Source organism: Ochotona curzoniae, unplaced genomic scaffold (assembly GCF_017591425.1).
Source record: "Ochotona curzoniae isolate NIBS_2020 unplaced genomic scaffold, NIBS_Ocur_1.0 contig_908, whole genome shotgun sequence".
Classification (NCBI taxonomy): Eukaryota; Metazoa; Chordata; class Mammalia; order Lagomorpha; family Ochotonidae; genus Ochotona; species Ochotona curzoniae.
The window spans coordinates 6811166-6832245 of record NW_024466607.1 but is presented as its reverse complement, the minus strand read 5'-3'; the positions used below and the strand labels follow the sequence as shown (position 1 = coordinate 6832245).

General features: G+C 45.0%; 1 protein-coding gene across 1 annotated transcript in view; it reads left to right on the top strand.

Moving 5' to 3' along the window:
- Nucleotides 1-8786: 8786 nt before the first annotated feature.
- Nucleotides 8787-21080, top strand: part of LOC121165890 (uncharacterized protein C3orf20-like) — a 32560-nt gene continuing 20266 nt past the window's right edge. The window contains exons 1-4 of the mRNA XM_040994898.1: nucleotides 8787-8931; nucleotides 15378-16053; nucleotides 16944-17084; nucleotides 19886-20005. Of these exons, the coding sequence (XP_040850832.1) occupies nucleotides 15564-16053; nucleotides 16944-17084; nucleotides 19886-20005 (751 nt within the window). The 5' untranslated portion in view covers nucleotides 8787-8931; nucleotides 15378-15563. The remainder of the gene's footprint in view (nucleotides 8932-15377; nucleotides 16054-16943; nucleotides 17085-19885; nucleotides 20006-21080) is intronic.

Sequence of the window (21080 nt, the reverse complement as noted above, 5' to 3'; positions counted from 1 at the left end):
AGGCCTAACTTAGTCTGGCTCCTACAGAGCTGTTGGCCCCAACAGCTTCTGCCAGACTAAACCCTTGGTTTCCCAAACCAGAGCTTCCCCTATGAACAGTGCAGAAAACAAACCTCCTGCACCACAGGGCCAAGATCAGTGACATGTGACTCTGGGGGAACCTCAATGGGATACACGGTTCCCTCTGTCCATTTGGTGGATGGGGAAGGGCTCAGAATTCCTGTCCAAGTGGCAAAGAGGGTGAGCGGGAACAGAGGGATGAGGGAGAACAAAGAGAGAAGCTGAAGAGATGGGAGAGGAGACAGAGATGGAGACAGTGTGAGGAAGAGAGAGAAAAGACAGGGAAAAGGAGGAGAGTGAGGAGGAAGAGAGAGAAGGAGGAAGAAATGAGGAGGACGGCCAGAGAATGAAGTGTCCAAGGCCACCCAGGACCTTCCATGGTACTTGGAAGACAGACCCCTGTGGCCTCTGGGCAGGACCAATGTCTGTGCCCTTCGGTAGATGCGGCATCATGTGCCATCTTGTCCTGGATCCCTGCTGCACCTGACAGGATGGCTGTTGTGACCATCAGCTTTGAGCCACCAGCTCCGGAGCTGAGTGAGGTCTCAGGGATCTGCTTTGTTCTCTGAGCCTGGAGGAGGGTTGGGGCCTGGCCTTCAAGTGGCATTGGGTGTTGTATTATACACAATTAGTGTGCTTCTTGCAGCTCCATACCTGAGAAAATTAAATGAGGAAATTGGGGAGTTCAAGTGTTTAGTGGTGAAGATGGGTGTATCCCACGTTAGAGTGCCTGGATTCCATCCCAGATCCTGGTCAGTTTCTTGCCTGTGTAGACTCCCCGAGACACCATTGCTGATGCACGTATTTGGGTCCCAAGTATGCTTTTGGAGACCTGGATTGAGTCCCTGGCTCCCAGCTCTGGCCTCAATCAAGCCCAGCATTTGGTTATTGAAGCAGTAGATGAAAAGTTTCTCAATTTCTGCTTCTCTTATCAATTAAATAAATACTTGTTTAAGGAAAAATGCTAATGTTATAAGACAAATACCCATTCAATTGTATAATAGTCCTGTAATTTGTTATGTTCTCTGGTTTCCAGCTCTCTCTGGTTTTCATCAGAAACACTTTGGGTAAAAGTTGCCATGTAACACATGACTGCTGCAAAGAAACTCAAACTCAGCTCAAAGCTAGGACAGGTGGCAGGGTACTCGAAATCCATGCTGTTGGGACTGGGAGGCTCATAGATGCTTTCCTGTGGATTGTCCAGGATGTGAACAGAATCTGGTTAGTTGCTTAAAATTCTCACAGAAGAGAAAAAAATAAACAGATTCAGAGATGTGGCCCCTGGAGTAATTAGAGGCGGGGCCAACACACAGAGTATGGAACTTAGCTCCAAATCCAGGCAGGGCTGCAGACTGCTGCCCTGGAGTTCACATGACTCTTTCCCCAAGGAGGTTTGCTCAGGTCAGTGGGATGACAGGACCCATCCAGATTCATCCAGAGGACCATCACTTTGCCCCGATCACCTAGCTCCTGGAAAGGCTGCCTGAGAGCACAGATTCAAAAAGATGAACATTCAAGTAAAGATCAATGCTCTGAGATACTTACGGTCACATTATTCCTAACAGAGACATAATGCGGACCAGCAGCAGTGGAGGAAGTGTTTTGACAATCATGTAAGCTACCCTATTGAACTCTTAGGCAGTAACCAAAAATAGCTGAGCAGGCCAATTCTGGAAAGGTTTAGTGAAAAGAACTATAAATCAATAAATGTATACACACTGATCGGACGTTCCCCAAACACTTATGCACACATCAGATAGAAAGCTTTTTCTCTTGAAAAGCAAGATGATGACTTTGGAAAGAAGATGATCAGGGGCCCACCCTTGTGTTTTCTCTCCTGCAAAAACAATGCTGAATAACCATGAATAAATTTGATTGTGTAAGTACAGAGGGAAGTGAGGGACCAGGCATGGGGAAGGTTCAAGGTCAGGGAAGCTTAGTTCAGCTAAATGACCGAATAGAAGAGAAGGTGTCGCATCTTAGAGGAAATGCTAAAAAGCAGGCTGAGTTACCACCAACACAAGAACTTCCAGAGGTGGGGAGAACATGAAAGAAACATACTGGAGAAAGAAGATGCCTAAACTGAAGGTAGGCAATGGCCACACTTCTCCCTACTCCTAACAGATTCAGTTGGCAACATACAAAAGCACACTGAGCTTATGAGCTCAGGGTTACAGAAGGATTAGGGTTAGGGTTAACATAGCTTATGAGCTTATGTTATACAGCATAACGTCAGTCCTAGGCCAGGGTGGTAAGTTTTCACTAAAACACTAAGCTTCTCTTGAACATTTTGATTTTCTAACTGTCCTAGACAATAACAGTAGTTCCATCACCACGCAGAGAACAAGAAGGCACACATCCACAGCTTACACCTGCAAGGCACAAGTTCAGATGAGACGACCTGGCCGTCCTCCTGGGGAGGACATCTCCTCTAACTTGAGTACACTAAGTGAACAGATGATTCTCAGTTACCATCATTCACCTGGGTTATGTAAGCTTTCCTGAACCAGCTTCCCTCAACCATTGGATTTAAAGGAAATGACACATACATGGCCTGGCTACTAGATATCTTAACTTTATAAAAGACCAGTAGCCTTTTCTGTTCAAACTTGAAATTCTACTGTTTCATACATAGATCACCAGACAACAGAAAATCATTTGTGTACTAACAGCCACTTTCAGAGGGAATGAGTGGTCCTACAAGTCCTGGGCAGATGTATAGCTAAGCACAGGAATAATCTGATAAACATGGACTTGAATCTGTTTCTGTGAAGTTTCACAAACAAACCTACTTACTGAGCCAATTCAGATGCACTGTGTTGAAACACCTGTCTCAAGAAGGCTAGATTGCAGGGAAAGCGTGTGTGTCAAGGCAAATTGTTCGAAGGCATTTCTGTCCGTGGGACCACAAGGCAAGTGAACTGTGTGCTCTGCTTCCCAGCACTGCAGCACCACATGCTGGTGCCACCTTAGAAGCTAAAACCTTCATCTGATTCATTTAAGTTTGAAACTGCATACTCAGGCCCGGCACAGTAGCCTAGCGGCTTAAGTCCTCGCCTTAAATGTGCCAGGATCCCATATGGGCACCAGTTCTAATCCCAGCAGCCTCACTTTCCATCCAGCTCCCTGTTTCTGGCCTGGGAAAGCAGTTGAGGACAGCCCAAAGCCTTGGGATCCTGCACCCACGTGGGAGACCCGTAAGAAGCTCCTGGCTCCTGGCTCCTGGCTTCAGATCAGCTCAGCTCTGGCTGTTGCAGCCACTTGGGGAATGAATCAATGAACATAAGATATTCCTGTGTGCCTCTCCTCTCTCTATATATCTGACTTTGAAATTAAAAAAAAATCTTTAAAAAATAAAACAAAAACTGCATGCTCCATTCAGTTGCTAGAAAGCATCTTTACATATCATATTTAAATACGTTTGGAGCATCTTGGGTAAAAATCTACCTTTTTCAACTGTTTTATGTCGTCCATGTGCAGATCAAGTACTCCTCATGAAGTTAACATTCAAATACAGATAGACCCTAAGTGGAATTTGAAGACTTAGTATGAAAAAGAAACTGAAAATTTGATTCATTATTTCTGCCTATTGAAATATTTTAGTGTACAAATGTGATAAAATATGCTCCTATTTTTAAATTAATTTTACTTTTAAAAGATATACTTGCTAGGAAATTGGATAAACAACTTGTGACTTAAATTTCTTAGAGCCTGGATCTGAAATCTTCAAAGTCTATCGCCATCTGCTGGACACACTGAGTCAAAACAGGCCAAGGAGACAAGGCTTGGTGATGAAGACAGAATGAGATATAACTGGGTTTACAAAACCCTGAGTTCAATTGATGCTGTGAAGTGGGCATCAGAAATAGGTTCACACAGTCTTTATAATCCCAGAAAGATATGACTCAGAGTCCCTCGTGTCCAGGTGCTGATGTGCATGAGCTCTTTACCGTGTACCTGAGGAGCTCTGGGGAGCAGTCTTGTACTTTGGACTCTTGCATGGCCACTGGCCCCCGCGTCCATGGCTCTGGTTCCTTTCTCTTCTCCTGTTAAGTCTACAAGCTGCTTCTCAAGCCCTCCTTTTGTGCTACCAGGCAAATACATCCTCTCCATTTCTCCATCTTGTTTATCTCATTGTTCTATTCCTTTTTTTTTTTAAGATTTATTTTTATTTTTTTTTATTGGAAAGGCGGATATACAGAGAGGAGAGACAGAGAGGAAGATCTTCCATCCGGTGATTCACTCCTCAGGTGAGCGCAACGGCCGATGCTATGCCGATCCGAAGCCAGGAGCCTCTTCTGGGTCTCCCACGCGGGTGCAGGGTCCCAAAGCTTTGGGCCGTCCTCGACTGCTTTCCCAGGCCACAGGCAGGGAGCTGGAAGGGAAGTGGGGCCGCCGGGATTAGAATCGGCGCCCATATGGGATCCCAGGTGTGCAAGGCGAGGACCTTTAACCACTGCGCCACCACACCGGGCCCTATTTTTTTTTAATATTTTCTTTCTTTTTCACTTATATTTTTAGCATTTTTGGCGATTCTATTTTTTTCCTTTAAATAGTTGATTTTCTTCTTGTCTGTCTTCCCTGCCCCCACTTGGCATACAAGCTATTTCCAATGGCTTTGCAATCTTAGCTCTTACATTTACATTTGATCCACTTTGAAATGGCTTTGTATATGGTATGTGGTCAAAATCTAAGTGTGTTGTTTTGTATGGCTTTCTCTGAACCATTTGTTGGAGACTGTGTTTTTCTCTCTTGGGTATTCATGGTGCCACTGTGAAAAATCAACTGACCACAAATGTATGGGCTTATTTCTGGACTCTCAACTCTGTGTCACTTTTATATGCCTTGTCTTGAGCCAGGAGTATACTATGGTTACGGTTACTATAGCTTTGCCTTATTAGGCTGACATAATAACCAGTGATAAGGCTAGCAACTTAGTCTTTGGTATAAATGTCAGAAATAAGTTTGTATGCCCCCGTGGAGAAGCCAAGGTCAACATCAAATTTGAGATATTGAAAGTGGATATAAATCTATTTCAGCAGTGTAGACAATTAAGCACGTTGTTGTGGGCAATGGTGCTGTTGGTAAAACACATCTCCTGATTTCCTACACAACACATTCCCATCTGAACACACCGACTATTTCTGACAGCTGTGCAGTCACAGTTATGATTGGTGAAGAGCCTCACACTCCTGGACTTTTTCATACTGCAGGACAAGAGGTTTATGATGGATTATGGCCACTGAGTTATCCACAAACAGATGCATTTTTAGTCTGTTTTTCAGTGGTTTCTCTATCCTCATTTGAGACTCCTTGGCTTGTCGGGACACAAACTGATGCCTAAAGTGACCCCTCTCCTATTGAGAAACTTGCCAAGACCAAACAGAAGCCCATCACTCCAGTGACTGCTGAAAAGCTGGTCCGTGATCTGAAAGCTGCCCAGTATGTGGAGTGTTCTGCGCTCAGGAATCCCATATGTACACCGATGCTAATCCTTGCAGCCCCACTTCCCATCCAGCTCCCTGCTTGTAGCCTGGGAAAGCTGTCAAGGATGGCTCAAAGCCTTGGGACCCTGCACCCTGGTGGGAGACCTAGAACAAGCTCCTGGCTCCTGGCTCCTAGCTTCAGATCAGCTCATTTCTGGCCGTTGTGGCCACTTGAGAAGTGAATCAGTGGACGGAAGATCTTTTTCTGTGCCTCTCCTCCTCTCTGTATATCTGACTTTCCAATAAAAATAAATAAAAATCTTTTAAAAATACAAAAAAGATCAGCATTTTCTTTTCTGTATGTAAGCAGTATACCTTTAAGGCATGCTCAGTCTTAATAGTTTCTGTGTGGTAACATTTCTGATTTTCATTTCCTCATGTGTAAAATGTAGATTAAATTGGAATGCTAAATTGTAGAGTTTTACAAGATTTAAATGAAGTATTGTACACAAACCACTTAAATAACCCACTGACTGAGACATGGTTAGCTCTTCATAAGTATTACTAATTTTATGTTTAGGATAGGCTTTAAAAAATAGCCTTCGGGGTCAGTTGTGGCACAGTGAATTAAACTTTTGTTTGCAACATTGGCACTCTATTCAAGTACTGGTTTGAGACCTGACTGTTCCACTTTTTGAAAAAGATTTATTTTATATTTTTATGGGAAAGCCAGATATACAGAGAGGAAGAGAGACAGAGAGGAAGATCTTCTGTTCATTGATTCACTCACTCCTCGAGTGTCTGCAATGGCCAAGCTGTGCCAATCTGAAGTCAGGAGCCCGGAGCCTCTTCCAGGTCTCCCACATGGGTGCAGAGTCCCAAGGCTTTCAGCCACCCTCTACTGCTTTCCCAGACCACAAGCAGGGAGCTGGATGGAAAGCAGGGCTGCTGGGATTAGAACCAGACCCCATACGGGATCCTGATGCGTGCAAGGTGAAGATTTTAGCTGCTAGGCCACCACTTTTGACCTAGCTCTCTGTTAGTGTGTCTTGGAAAGCATTAGACAATGTCTTGAGTCCCTGGGCCCCTACCAACTCATATGGGAGACCTGGGTGGAGTTCCTAGCTCCTGGATGGTCTGGCCTCACGTCAGCCATTGCAGCTGTTAGGGAAGTGACCCAGGAGTGGAAAACCTTTCTGTCTCTCCCTCTTTATCTGCCTTTCAAAAACGGAATAATTTTTTAACTTAAAAATAGCTTAAACTTTATTATAATGATGTCTTATTTGCAGGTAAAATAGATGGAGATGGTACTGGTCCCTGAACTAGGAGCTGTACTGACTGCACCATGCTGCCCCGAGGAGCAAAGAAATCATTGTCCAGGAGAAGGAATGTCTCAGTGTGGGAGAGCCAATGCAGGAAAGCAGAGGGAGGCAAGCTCTGCGGTGGGACATCTTTCCAGAGCCAGGTACCTGCACAGGGTGTCTTTTGTCCAAGTGGAGTGAGTCCCAGGGGCCCTTTGACATTTTGGCAGTTTTGAATTTGATTGTTCTCCACATCTGCACACTAGCTATGTGTGATTATAGAAAGGCCATGGACTTTCACATTGTTCTGCAAGAAGCACTTGGGAGAGAATTTTAAATGCAGGATGCTCTCGTGTGGTTTTGCAGCTTTGTAAGGCCATTTCTTAGCAACCACTATTTGCTTCTTGCTGATGTTATTTGAGAGACAGAGAAATAGACACAGTTCGTGTTCACTGGCTCACTCCTCAAATGCCTACAGTGTCTGGGCTGGTCCAGGCCAAACCTAGGAACGAGGACTCAGGCTAGATTTCTCATGTGGAACCACTCAGATATCACTATTGTCTCCCAAGATCTGCAATAGCAGAAAGCTGGAATCAAGAGCAGACCTGGGATTCAAAGCCAGGCACTGCAGTACAGGGCTTGGTTTGCCCTGGTGATGGCACCTTCCTTTCCTAAAGAAGAGATGCCTGCAGGGACCAAGTTATGCCTTTGTCCTTCCCCCAAAGGGCACATACTTGAGGTTGGGCTTATCATCAGACACACACACACACACACACGAATGGTCCCCTGGGAACTCTTTGGCCACCAGCTATTTCTTTCCTTCTAATTGAGCTGTATCATATATATTCTAATGGACATGTGAAAATTATCCACTCTGTAAAATTTGACATTGAGGAGCTTGTAATTTATCTTGTAATCAGCCCCCATGATGTAGTTTAGGATTCCTTCCCATTCTTGTTACAAATACTGCCATGCGGGTTTCTTAAGTCTCAAAGGGGCTTCTGCCTGTCCATCAATACCAAACGAGGGTACACTGGCTGGGAAGCCCAGTGATTTACTGTCCAGGAGGACCCTGCCATGGATGGAATATCAATCATATTTGAAAGAATAAGGAACACCAAGGAGAAGCACTAATCCAGAAAGTAGAAAATGCAGATATTCACTCACTTTTATTGCCTTACCATCCTATTGTTCATGCTGCCATGTACAGTGGGCATGCAGTGAATATGTGCTGATTGACTGGGTCGCATTCAAGACTACCAGGCTTGACTCAAAGACTGATGCTCCTTACCTAACCATGGGAGCTATCAAGCTTGTCCATCCTCCACGTCAGCTTTACTTTAAGCCCTCTAAATCAGGGAGGATCAGCCTTGGAACTGTGTGTACTAGAACAGAGTTCTTAGTAGGAAGAGGCGGATGTGCAGGACTCAAGAAGGACAGCACTCTTACTAGGAACCACCCTATCATCTGGCCAGCCTGTAGGCCATTGTGCCAAGTGAGCACCTGCTAACACAAGTTTTTAAAGTGAACAAGTGGAAAGGAGAGGAGTGGCAGAGGCGTCTGCCCTCCTGTGGGACTCTGTAAAGGCATTGGTGCTATCCCCACACATAGCCATGTGAATATGAGTGCCCCCATTATCATTCCAGATGGCACACTGGAGAGTCATGTGGCATCAGGAACCTATTTAACCTCTAGAGTCACTATTTTTCATATACCCTTGGTCTTGATATTGTTTCCCTGGTAACAAATAATCTTAGGAAAACTCATGGATTGTTACAAACTTACCTCCAATAAACACAGAAAGGAAAAAAATGCCTCTCCTATGGGCAGTTATTCTGTCAACCTAATCAGCAAATGCATGTCCTATAAAACACATTAACGGTATCTAACCCAGCTGTGTCCCCCGCCCCCCCCCACCCGCTTTTTTTTTTTTTGGCAGAAATTTACAATATATTCTGAAAGTTTATGTGGAAATACAAAGAACCTGGAAAACTACAAAAATCTTGAAAAATACAAAAATGAAGACTCAGATTTCATGGTTTCAAAACACAAAGCTACAGCAATCCAGGAAGGTAGTCTGGCTTGGAAATAGGTGCATACATCAATGGAATACAGTCAAGGGTCCAGAAATAAACCCATCTATGGTAAGTTCATTTTTGGCAGCGGTACCAAAAGCATCCAAAAAGCAACAGTCTTTTCAACAATCAGTTCAGGAACAAGCATGGGAAAGAATGTGCTTGAAGTTTGACCTCATATCATGTGTAAGTATCAAGATGAAATGGATCTAGGGCTAAATGTTAGCTTCAAACCAACAACAAACGGTGACAGAGGTGTAAGAAACAAAAAGAAAACCTGAAATACCTAAAGGGAAAAAGTAGAATGTACATGATAAAATTATGAGAAATACTAGAAAGGGGAAAGCGAAGAAGGAAGGTGGGGAAAGGATTGGGGAAAGATTTGTCTGGTAGGACAGAAGGATTTGAGAAGCAGATTGTGGAGTAGAAAAGGAAAGGGCAGACTAGCCACGCATGGGCAAGAGCCCGTGAATATGAAGCCAGTGGTGACCCTAGAGAGCACAGCAGGTGACTTGCTGCCAGAGCTCCTGGGGTGAGCAGTGAAGCAGTCATGTACCTCAACGCTTGGTCACAATGGATTCAACTCCTAAAGGCACATTTTTCTCTATGGTTATAAAGACTGTAAATCTATTTCTAGTGTCTTCTTCACAGTATAAATGGAGTTCAGGGTTTTGTGGAATTTAATGCTTTTAGACAAGGATTTACTGCATAACTCATCATCATGGGGCCTGGCACAATAGCCTAGTGGCTAAATCTTCGCCTTGCATGCAGCAAGATCCCATGTAGGCATAGTCCCAGCTGTTCCTCTTCCCATCCAGCTCCCTGCTTGTGGCCTTGGAAGGCATTAGAGCATGGCCTAAAGCCTTGAGACCCTGCACCTGCGTGGGAGACCCAGAAGAAGCTCTTGGCTTCAGATGGGCTTAGCTTAGCTCCAGCTGTTGGGGCCACTTGGAGAGTGAGCCAGCGGACAGAAGATCTTTCTCTCTGCGTAGCTGCCTTTCCGATGAAAATAAAGACATTTTAAAACAAACAAAAAATCAACTGATCATCACCAAGCTTTTCCTGTCCTCACGTGCCTATACCAATGTGTCCAGCAGACAGCAATAGACTTCGTCAGCTTTAGATCCAGACTCCAAATTGTGTGGTCCACAAGAAATTTAAGATAGACATTTCATTTTTCAGTCCTCTAAGAACTATATTTAAAAAGCAAAATTAACTTTAGAATATGTTTTATTTAAGGTACTATATCGAAAATAACTTGAATGTGTAATCATTGTACAGAAATTATGAATGGATATTTTCCATTGCTTTCTCATACTGATTCTTCAAAATTTACTGCGTATCCACGTATGGCCTCAGTGTGGATGATCGCTTTTCATGGGGAATACTTGGTCTGTACTCAGATACATGAAACTGTTGAAAAAGTAGATTTCTATCCACTTTGTTCCAAACATAAACATATTTATGTTTTCTAATAACTCAATTATATATCCACTTTTGAATTTCAGTGAATGAAATTGAGATTTCATTTCTTTTGTCATGCTGACCTCAGCGGCGCATGTCTGTGGTGCTGTGCTTCTGGACAGCACAGCACCGGGAGATGTCCTTACTTTCCTTGTGGCCCTGCTGCATATAATCTTCCCAATGGCACTAAAGGGTTGACCAAGAAATTCTTCCCAGGTGTACCTTAAACTGTCAAGAAATTCTACAGCTATGATAAACTTGGGAACAAATAATGAAGAAAAATTCCTTGTGGAAAACCTGACCACGCTTTATGGAGCTAAGGGAATGTTTTAGAAGAAATTGCTTTGAATTATTTATTTTCATTGTAAGCTCTCCTCTAGGCCCTTGCATGTTTTGATAATACCCATTTGAATTGACTCAGTAAATCATTGAGTTTGCTTGCGGAATTCCCACAGGAGTACATTCAATTGCACATCCTTGAGAACCCTACTGTGTTTTACTTGTACATTTGCCCGGGGCTTGTGGAATAATTTATTTCCTCTGAAAGCAGCTGTGCAGTGCTCAGTTGTCTGGTGATCTACAGATGAGGCAATAGAATTTGGAATTAGAACACAGGAAGGTGCTTGTCTTTACAATTAATGCAACATCTGGTAGCTAAGTCATTGTGTGTGATTTCCTTTGAAGCCAGTCAAGTGAAGTCGGTTATACATCAAGCAGTTCATGAAAACCCACGTAACCAAGGTGAATGGTGTTAATCAAAAAGAATTTGTTGACCAACTGTTCTTAAGTGAGAGAAGATGATCGTTCCTTGGTTCAAACCATCTGAACCTGTAAGCTACTTGTTGATGTATCTTGCAGGTGTAGGTTGCGTGGCATTGGAATTCGTATCATTGTCTAAGACAATTAGAAAATCAAAATTTCACATAAAGTTTAGTGTTTTAGTGAAAACTTATTACCCTGGTCTAGGATTAATGTTCTACTGTGGTATTTATCTTAATAATCTCAGGCTGCTTTCTTTTTTTAAAGATCTATTTTATTTTTATGGGAAAGGCATATTTACAGAGAAGAGAAACAGAAAGATCTTCCATATGCTGGTTCACTCCCCAAGTAGCCACAATAGCCAGAGCTGAGCTGATCTGAAACCAAGAGCCTCTTCTAGTCTCCCATGAGGGTGCAGGGTCCCAAGGCCTTGGACCATGCTCTACTGCTTTCCCAGGCTACAAGCAGGGAGCTGGATGGGAAGTGGAGAGGCTGGGATCGAACCAGCACCCGTATGGGATCCTGGTGTATGCAAGGCAAGGCTTTAACCACTGAACCATCATGCTGGGCCCTCAGACTGCTTTTGAGGTAACCACCTGGTAAATGTGCTTGTTCAGTGTTAGGAGTAGGCAGATGTTTGACCCCTTTGCCAACGTTCAGATTAAGCAGCTTCTTTCTCCAGTATGTTTTTCTCCCATTTTCTCCCCAACTCTGAAAGTGTCTATGTTGATGGTAATTTGGGCTGGTTTTAAGCACTTCTCTGAGGTAGGCTGCACCATACTCTATTTCTTAATGGTCATTGTAGGAATTAAGCTTCTCCTGAGTTAAAATTTATATTAACTTGAACAAACTACTCTCTTTGCCCAACAGCACCTCTTCACATAAGACTGTGGTGCTTCAGAATTGTTTTTATAACTGCATTTAAAAATGTGTTTTTAATTTATTGACCTGAAAGTCAGAAACAGAAAAAGAGCTTCCAACTGTTGGTTCACTCCCCAGATGTCCACAATAGCCAAGCCTGGGCCAGACCAAAGCTCCGAGACAGGAATTCAGTCCAAGGCTCCCACGTTAGTCACAAAGACCTTAGTACTGGGCTATCAGCTGCCACTGCCCAGAGTGCACATAGCAAGAGGCTAGAACTGGATATGGAGCTGGGATATGAACCCTGCCACTCCATCACGGGATGAGGGTATAATAAAGAGTGGCTTAACTGCTATGCCAGACACCTATTCCAGGGTTCTTTTGAACACAATTATGAACCCTCCTTCCAGTGCAGGACTTCTATGTCTGAAGTGATCTGAGAAGCCAGCAGTGTGGCATAGCGCATTGAGGCATGTGACATGGATGTTTATCTCATTTGAGTCTTGGCTGCTCCACTTCTAATCTAGCTCCCTGATAATGTACCTGGGAAAGCAGTGAAAGATGGCCCAAGCACTTCAGTTCTTGCACCCATGCGGGAGGCCTGCATGAGGTTTCTGACTCAGCCCAGCCCTGGCCATTGCAACCATTTGGGGAGTGAACCAGCAGAAAAAAGATCTCTCTCTTCCTCCATCCCTCTTTTCTTCTCCTTCTCTCCTCTTCTTTCCTCCTCCTCTCCTCTATTCTCCTCTCCTCTTCCCTCACTCTCTAACTTTACCTTTCAGAAAAAAAAAATCTTTAAAAAAGAAGTCTGAAGGGCCCAGTACAATAGCCTAGTGGCTAATCACCTAGCACAGGTTGGCATCCCATATGGGTGCTGGTTCATGTCCCAGCCACCCTGCTTCCCATCCCCCTTTATGGGATGTAGTCGTCTTAACTGTGTAGCCATGTTTACTTCACAGCTGCCCTCTTCAAGGAGGTTTCATGGCTCAAAATGATTGTTGGAAATACAGCCATCTCATCCATTCCAGACACGCATGACAAGAGCAGTGGCCAAAGTAGAAGTGTTCTTTCCAGGGAGGCGACCCAAAGCCTAAGCTATTTCTGCGTTTAGTGAAAAAAAAAAAAAGGCTTTTCTTTAAAGATGGCATTTAGATCTGAATACACATTTCTCCAGAGAAGATATAAAATGACCAGTAAGCACATGAAAAGATATCCAATGTGCTTAGTCATTAGAGAAGTGCTGGTCAAAACTACAGTTAGGTATCACTTCACCAGCACCAGGGTAACACTGGAATCAAAAGCAGAGTTGACAAGGAGTTCCCATAACATTACTTGTATGTAATAAACTGGAAAATGGTGCACACACTTCAGAAAACAGTCTGAAAATTCCCCAAAAGTTTAAGCTCAGAGGGACCACGTGTGTCCCAACATTTCTACCCGAGAGTGTGAAAGTTTACATTCACCCAAATCTTATGCAAGCATGGCCATAGCAGCATTATGCACAGTATCAAAAAAAAAAAAAACCCAAAATCTAAATGTCCAACAACTTGTATTAACAAGGTATGGCATATCCGTATATAATGGGATATTATTCTGCTGTAAAAGAAAATTGAGGACTGGAAGATGGATAAATCTCTTAAGCATTATACCATGGAAAACAGCCAGTCACAAAAAGCCTAATACTGTGTGACTTCACATGTAGGCAATGTGCAGAGCAGGCAAATCCATGAAGACAGAAACTGGGTTGACGATGGCCTGGGCTTGCAGAGAAAAGGGATCAGTCTGTGTTAGCTCTCCCACCGCTTAGGGTGATGGAAATAGCCTGCGATCAGGAGTAGAAGTTACTCAACTATACTGTAAACCATTGTACATTTTATAGCATTAATAGTATGGTAGGCTAATTATATTTCAATAAAACCTTTTAAAATCAATTTTTATCTATTTATAAGGCATATCTTCCAAAGAAACCCAATAAAAAGGGACTCATGGCAGTGATGTTTGGGGAGATACTTCCAAATCAGTTAACATTTCTAGGAATGTATTGGTTGTTGTCTTCCCTTCATTTGAGTCCTGCTTGGGAAAAAAAAAAAATCTGCCCTGCATAATTGTTCAAGGTCAGATTCCTCTGGCTTGTTGCCCAGATGACCAAAATTCTAAGTGGTTTTTTTGTTCTCTGAACTTGTCAACTCCAAAACCATCTGTTTTTTTCTGAGTCTGCCAAGCTGAAGACGGGAGGACAACAAACAGATGTAGGACATCATTTCCTGTGCAAAGAAGGAGGATGTTGAAAGGCTAGCTTTTTGGGATTCTTGTTGCTTGAAGAGCTGATTTTACTCGTTCATTTAAGAGGCAGTGGTAGAGTTCCCATCAGCTTTTGCATTCCCCAGATACCCACAGTGGCCAGGATGGGAAGCCAAAGCAAAGAGCCAAGAAATCAATCCAGGTCTCAAGTGGGAGTGGCAGGGACCTAATCACTTGAGTTATCACTGCCTGCAAGAATGCGCATTAGCAAGAAGCTGGCATAAAGAGGTAGAGCCAGCCGCCGAACCCAGATACTCAGTTATTGGGATGCAGGTCCCTTAACCAGCATCTTAACTGCCAGGCCAAACAATGTCCTGACCCCTATCTCCACTCTCTTAGAGGTCTTACTGTCAGGTGGACAGAGACCATGAAGGACATGGAGAACTATGGTGCTTGGAGAAGCCTCTGTGTCGGGAGTCTGCAGACAAGTGACTCCAGACCAAGAACCAGGCTTCCTCATTAGCAAAACAACAAAGGCTTGCTCACTGCAGGGTGGTGCCAGGACACATGGCCAGGCAGCAGGTTCTGAACACAGGTGTGCCCCAGGCACTTGTCTTGCAATGGCAAACTCAAGTTGGCTCCAGAGGATGAGATTTGGGAAGGAAAAGAGTAAGCATTGTCTGGGTTTTAGCTGTTTTCTTTCTTGTAAAATGGCACATCCGTCAATCAGTGATGTCTTTGATTGTATGCAGTAAGGTAGATTATAATGGTGTTTGAATTATGAAAATGTGTTCTCCCCATTCATTCCTATCTGTCATTAGAGCATTCCATGCGCATCCTGGCATTACAGCCAAGGGCTGGTCTCCAGAGAGAGAGCCAAGGAAACCCCTGATTCTGCAGATTTTCCTTAATAGATTAGGAACAGACCTTCTTCCCTCAGATGTCTGACTACCTTTCTCCTTTCCCAGCCCTTCCATTCCCCCAGCCCCTCCGAGGTCCGACCTTAGGTACTCAGTTTGTATAATTCTCCCTACAGCTCTTATGGAACCTCCTTCTCCCTCCTTTGCCCTTTCCAAAGTGACTCACTAATGAGTTCTCCCTGGCAGTGTCTCTGGGAAGATAAGGGAGGGGGAGCATGATTTTGTCCTCCCACAGGTAGTGATCAATTGTTGCCTTGCCTCTGTGTATAGGAACCGCTGACTAAATGACCTGTGAGGGCCATTCCAGTATGTTCCAGCCCGTCTCCATGGCTTCTCCATAAGTAAGAACTTTGGCTCACTGCCACCTGTCTGTCAGAGCACTCTGACTCTCCATACCTGAAGTTTCTGTTCTGTGAGACAGCCAGTATCACCTAGCAGTGTTGGTGCTTGGGCACCATGAGCGATTTCAAGAGTAACCGAGAACTGTACCTGCAGTATGCCGCCATGGCCCCCAAGCTGCTGGCCCAGGTATCCAAACTCCTTGTACGTTGCAGGAAAGAGGGAATTGCTGTACCGAAGGGCATCAGAAACATTTTTGAATTCACTTGGGAGGAACTCATCACAGACCCCACAGTGCCTGCCCCATCCAACATTCTGGGCCTGGAAGTCAGCCTAGGCGCTCCCACTATGGTGCATGTGGAACCAATCTCTGTGTCAGTCACCACTCGGAAGAAGCCACCCCCACCTCCACCCCCACCCCAACGAGCACTGCCGCCAATCCTGCCAGCGGTCATCGGGGCCGCCAAGCACTCCATCTCTTCTCCTAGCCCTGTGCCTCTGAGGCCCACCATCCAGGAAACTCTGGACAAGTTTCAGCAGCAGTCCATTCGTGTGCTGACTGAGCTGCTCACCCTGAAAATGAAGGTCATGGAAGAGTCTGCATGTGGTAAGGCTGGCCTCCCCAGACTCCTGGCACAGCTGTGCGTGTTAGTGTGTCTGCTGTACCTCCACAAATGGGTGCATCTTGAGGATCCTTTATATAAAATTGAAAACGCTCTTACATCCAAAGCTGTCTGAGTATCAGCATGATGCCCCAAGAGGAAAATTCCATCTTTGACTTTGTATGAGTCCAAAACACAGGCACCCTAAAAATATGGTTTGAAATTATCTTCAGGATATGTGGATATGTGCAGAACATGTATATGAAATGTAAATGAACTTCATGTTTAGACTTGTATTCCATTCCCAGACATCTCATTTTAAGTACGCAAATATTCTAAAATCCAAAATATGAAACAGTACTGCTCCCAAGCATTTCAGAGCATCATCCTGCTGTCCCTGTGTTCCTCCAGTTTTCCTTCCATTCCAAATCCTGACTGGAAGGTGAGCAGTGGGAGTTGTGTGAGGTCGGCGGTGTTCTAAGGTGGCCTCTGGTTATCATGCGCAGATGGAGAGAGATAGTCCCCCTGAGGGGATTGATAAGTGACATTGGAGAATCTGGATGTTAACTGACAGGTAGACCAGCTCAGCTAGAACCAGAGGAAATTAGGAAAACCAGGCTGCCTCCTGAGTGAGGGCATCACCCAGTACTGAGGCTGGGATCAGAAGCCTCAGCCCCTAGCCTGCTCACAGGGAGAGAGACATTCAAGGGAACAGGGAGCGGAGTGCCTCCTGTTGCATCTTGATGCTTGAGACCCTTTCGTTAGGAGCCCTCACAATTGCTTACGCCAGGATTAGATTTTCTCCCTTATTTCCTGGACAGTTCACAGAGCTTGTTTTGTGAGAGAATCAGTCTTGTGTTGGGAGAAAACATTTTGCCTTTTACCATTCCTTTAGTTGGTGCCAACCCTCTGGACATCCCCAGGCGCTTCGTGGAAGCCAGTCAGCTGCTGCATCTCAACGCCAAGGAGATGGCCTTCAGCTACATGCTAGGCATGGTTAGGAAAAGCGGCTTCAGCAAGGGACAGATGGGCAAAGGTGGGTACCCAAGCTTCAGCTCCTAGGTGAAAAATACAAACAGTACCAACGGCGAGGGCATAGAAGGATAAAGCTCTCAATCTGAAAGATGAACCTTTTAATGGGTTGAGGTGGATATGGAATAATAGGGATTCCCAAAAGTTAGAGGAAAGTAGATAGATTAATACAATTCCTGTGGAGAACAGGACACGGGGTATCTGTGTGCTGGGAAATGTTTATATCTTACAATCCAGCATCTCTCCTAGAACATTCCCTAAAGCTGTGCTTCTCAATCTTTTTGTAGTGAAGGACCAATTTAAAAAATTTGAACCCAGCATAGTAGCCTAGTGGCTAAAGTCCTCACCTTGAATGTGCAGGGATCCCATATGGGTTCTGGTTCGTGTCCTGGCAGCCCCGCTTCCCATCCAGCTCTCTGCCTGTGGCCTAGGAAAGCAGTTGAGGACGGCCCAAAGTTTTGGGATCCTGTACCCACTTGGGAGACCTGGAAGAAGCTCTTGGCTCCTGGCTTCAGATTGGCTCAGCTCCAGCCTTTGTGGCTACTTGGAGAGTGAATCAGTGGACAGAATATCTTCCTCTCTGTCTCTCCTCTCTGTATATCTGACTTTCCAATAAAAAATTAATAAATCTTTACCAAAAAATCCAATCTGTTATGGATTAATCCCTCCCTTTAAAATTTTATTTATTTTTATTTGAAAAGCAGTTACAAAGACATCCTCCATTTCCTTGTTCATTCCCCAAGTAGCCACAATGGCTGGAGCTAGGCTAGTCTAAAACCAGGAGTCAGGAGCTTTCTCTGGGTCTCCAACGTTTACCCAGGAACCCAAGAATTTGGGCCCTCTTCCACTGCTCTCCCAGGTGCATCAGTAGGGAGCTGGATCAGAAGCAGAGGAGCTGAGACTTGAACTGGAAACCATAGGAGATGCTGATGCTGCAAGTGGAGGCCTTCCCTACTACTGTGCCACAGCACTGGCCCCTGGACCAACCCATTTATAAATATATGACAAACATACAACAAAGCCAGATTGTTACAAAGATCCCTTGGTGTTTACTTCAGTGCTTGTACTCACCTGGTCATGGCCTGTGTTGGTTAGCTATAATGTCACACACCGAAGGGACTGTCACACGTGTGTGCTAGAAGTGTTGTTTGTAATGACAAAAATTTAGAAGCGATCTAAATTAATTAATTAATCTAAATAATTATGGTCTGTTTAAACAGCAGGACATAATGAGCAGTGAAAGTGCTAAAGTACACATGTCAGTATCGACAAATCCACAGCACCTGGAACTTGGTCAGGCTGAAGCCAGGAGCCTCGAACTGCATCGGGGTCTCCCCATGGATGGCAGGGGCCAAAGCTCTTGAAACATTTTCCATTGCTTTCCCAGGTGCATTTGCAGGCAACTGGATCAGAAACAGAGCATGTACAACTCAGACTGTTCCTCAGTATGCGATGCCCTTATCCTGGATGGCAGCCTGGCTTGCTGAGCCACAACTCTGGCCCCCACATTTGTATTTATTAAGTGGTCCCATAATCTAATAATTCTCCACAAGCGGCCCTCACCTCCCTCCTGCTGACCCAAAGTTTATTCTCAACCTAGAACAAGACTTACATCAGCATTTCTCCTTAGACTCCTGTCACCTTTCTTTCCTGCTCTGATGTCACTTCCCTCTTGAGAAACGGAAAGGAAGGGGACACTATAGAAGGGAATCATACACTTTTTATTAATTTCTCTGATCCTCTGTCTGGGTCTTGAGGCAACTCTTTCCACCTTGAATCAATTTGTTTTTTTCAAAATAGGGCATTTACAACCTTGGCCATTGGGACCATTTGAGGATTAAACCAGGAAGAGGAGGGATCTCTCTGTGTATCTATCTTTCTCTCTCTCTGTAATTCTGCCCTGCAAATAAATTTAAAAATTTTTTAATTGTTTAAATTTAAAAAATTAATGCAAAATAAAACATTTAAAGACAGGTATTATGGCATATGGCATTAAGCTGCCACCTGTGATGGCATTCCAATGTTTGCTAGTTCGAATAGTGGCTGCTCAACTTCTGATCTGGTTTTCTGCTGCTAGCCTGGGAAAGCCACAGGGTTCCTGCACTCCTGTGGGAGGCCCAGATATAGCTCTTGGCTTCTGCCTTCACCCTGCCTAACTCCAGGCTTTTGTGCTCATCTGGGGAGTGAATCATCACATCTCTCTCTCTTTCCCCTATTCTTCCTCCTCCTTTCTATAGTTCTGCCTCTCAATAATTAAACCTTTAAAGAAAATAGGACATTTAGAATATCTGGCCCATCATACAGCTTAAAAATAAGTTAGTGTTACATTTTTAGCTGCAAAAAAATTAAAATGATGGGGCCAAACTTGTGGAGTTGTAAATTAAGCCACTGCCCGTATTACTCTTGTCTGATACTGGAGCACAAACGCAGGAGTTCTGACTTTCCTGCTTAAGGTCCAGAGACCTGCTAATACATGTGGCACAAGAGCAGAAGAACCACCACTTACATGGGTTGCTGCCACCCACAAGGAAGAACCAGATGGCATTCCAAGTTGCTGGCTTTGGACTAACCGAGCCCTGGCCATTGCAGCCAACTAGGAAATGAACCAACAGGTGGAAGACCTCTCCTGTGTGTGTGTGTGTGTGTGTGTGTGTGTGTGTGTGTGTGTGTGACTCTGCCTTCCATATAATTTTTAAAAATAATTTTTAAATAAATAAAATTAGCTAATTTAATTAAATAAATAAAAATAATTCAAAGTTATAATTGAAACATGAAGAGCAGCATCACTGTTGTTTTGCTCTGCAGAGTCCCCCAGGAACTTCTCTACCATAGGAGTGAACTCTCCCTACCAGCTGACTTACCAGCCTTCCACAGCCTGTCTGAGCTTTTCCCTCTCAACCGGAAAGAGTACAAAGAAGAAAATAGGTGAACATAGTTTCCAGTAAGATCTCATGGCCCTCGTTTAGGAGGACAGGAGGGTGGGCTAGAAGGCTGGAAGGTTGTTGTGCAGTGGCTGTGGGTTCTGGGGTTGAGGAGAGTGAGTCTTCTGGTATTGAAGGGTCGTAGCTGCCCTGGCTGGAGACCCAGCAGAGACTGAGCCAGATTGTCTCCCTGGAGAGAAGCCCTGGAGCCCCACCACCACATGGTCTCATCATTTCCATGTGCCCATGCCCCCCAGTCACTGAAATGCACTTCCCCTCCCTGGCACCTCCCTCCATGCTGTCCTCCTCCTCCCTCCACTAGTGGGTCCCAAGCCCACCCAGGCTACTCAGGGACATGCTGTCTAGTTCCACTGCAGGAGGTGGGGCACCTTGATTGTGAACAGAGGGATTTGGATCCCCCAAGGAACAGACTCTAGCTGTGTCCTTATTTGGGCTGGGGTGTGAGGGCAGGGGAATGCACTCCTAGTGACCAAGAAAGACACATGCAGAGGAGGGCACATGGAGCAGATGGAGGCAGATGGGATCTAGCAGCAGAACAGGAAGTGTGCAGCCAGGAGCTTCGGGAGGGGCAGAGGAGCCAGAGCTGTGGAGAGCCCTCCTGGTGGGCTGTGAGGACAGGGTGGGAGGGAGGTCAGAGGAGGAGGGGAGAGTGGCACTGGCTGAGGTGCAGGGGGGCGGGGGAGGGCAGCACTCAGACTGTCCCGTTGCTTCCCACAGATGCTGCAGGTAAGATGCTGGAGGTTGAGAAGTGTGGATGCTTCCCGCCCCTGCCCTGGCTGGCCTGGTGACACGCCTTCCTGTGGTCTCACTCTCCTTCCTGGTAAAAGGGGGTGGTGTGGTGTGGGGTCACAATGTGCCCCTATCTGGCCACCACTCAGCTGGTTGTGATGGTTATTTGTTCTTTTTGCTTCCTGGCCATGTCACTCCTCTGTACTAACTGGTCTCACATGCCCTAGACAGTGGGCTCGCAGTTGATGTCTGTTCTGTGGGTGACCAGCCCCTGACTGCTGTCCCTGTGGATCCCGAGTGCCCTCCCCTCTGCCATGTGGCTCTGATGT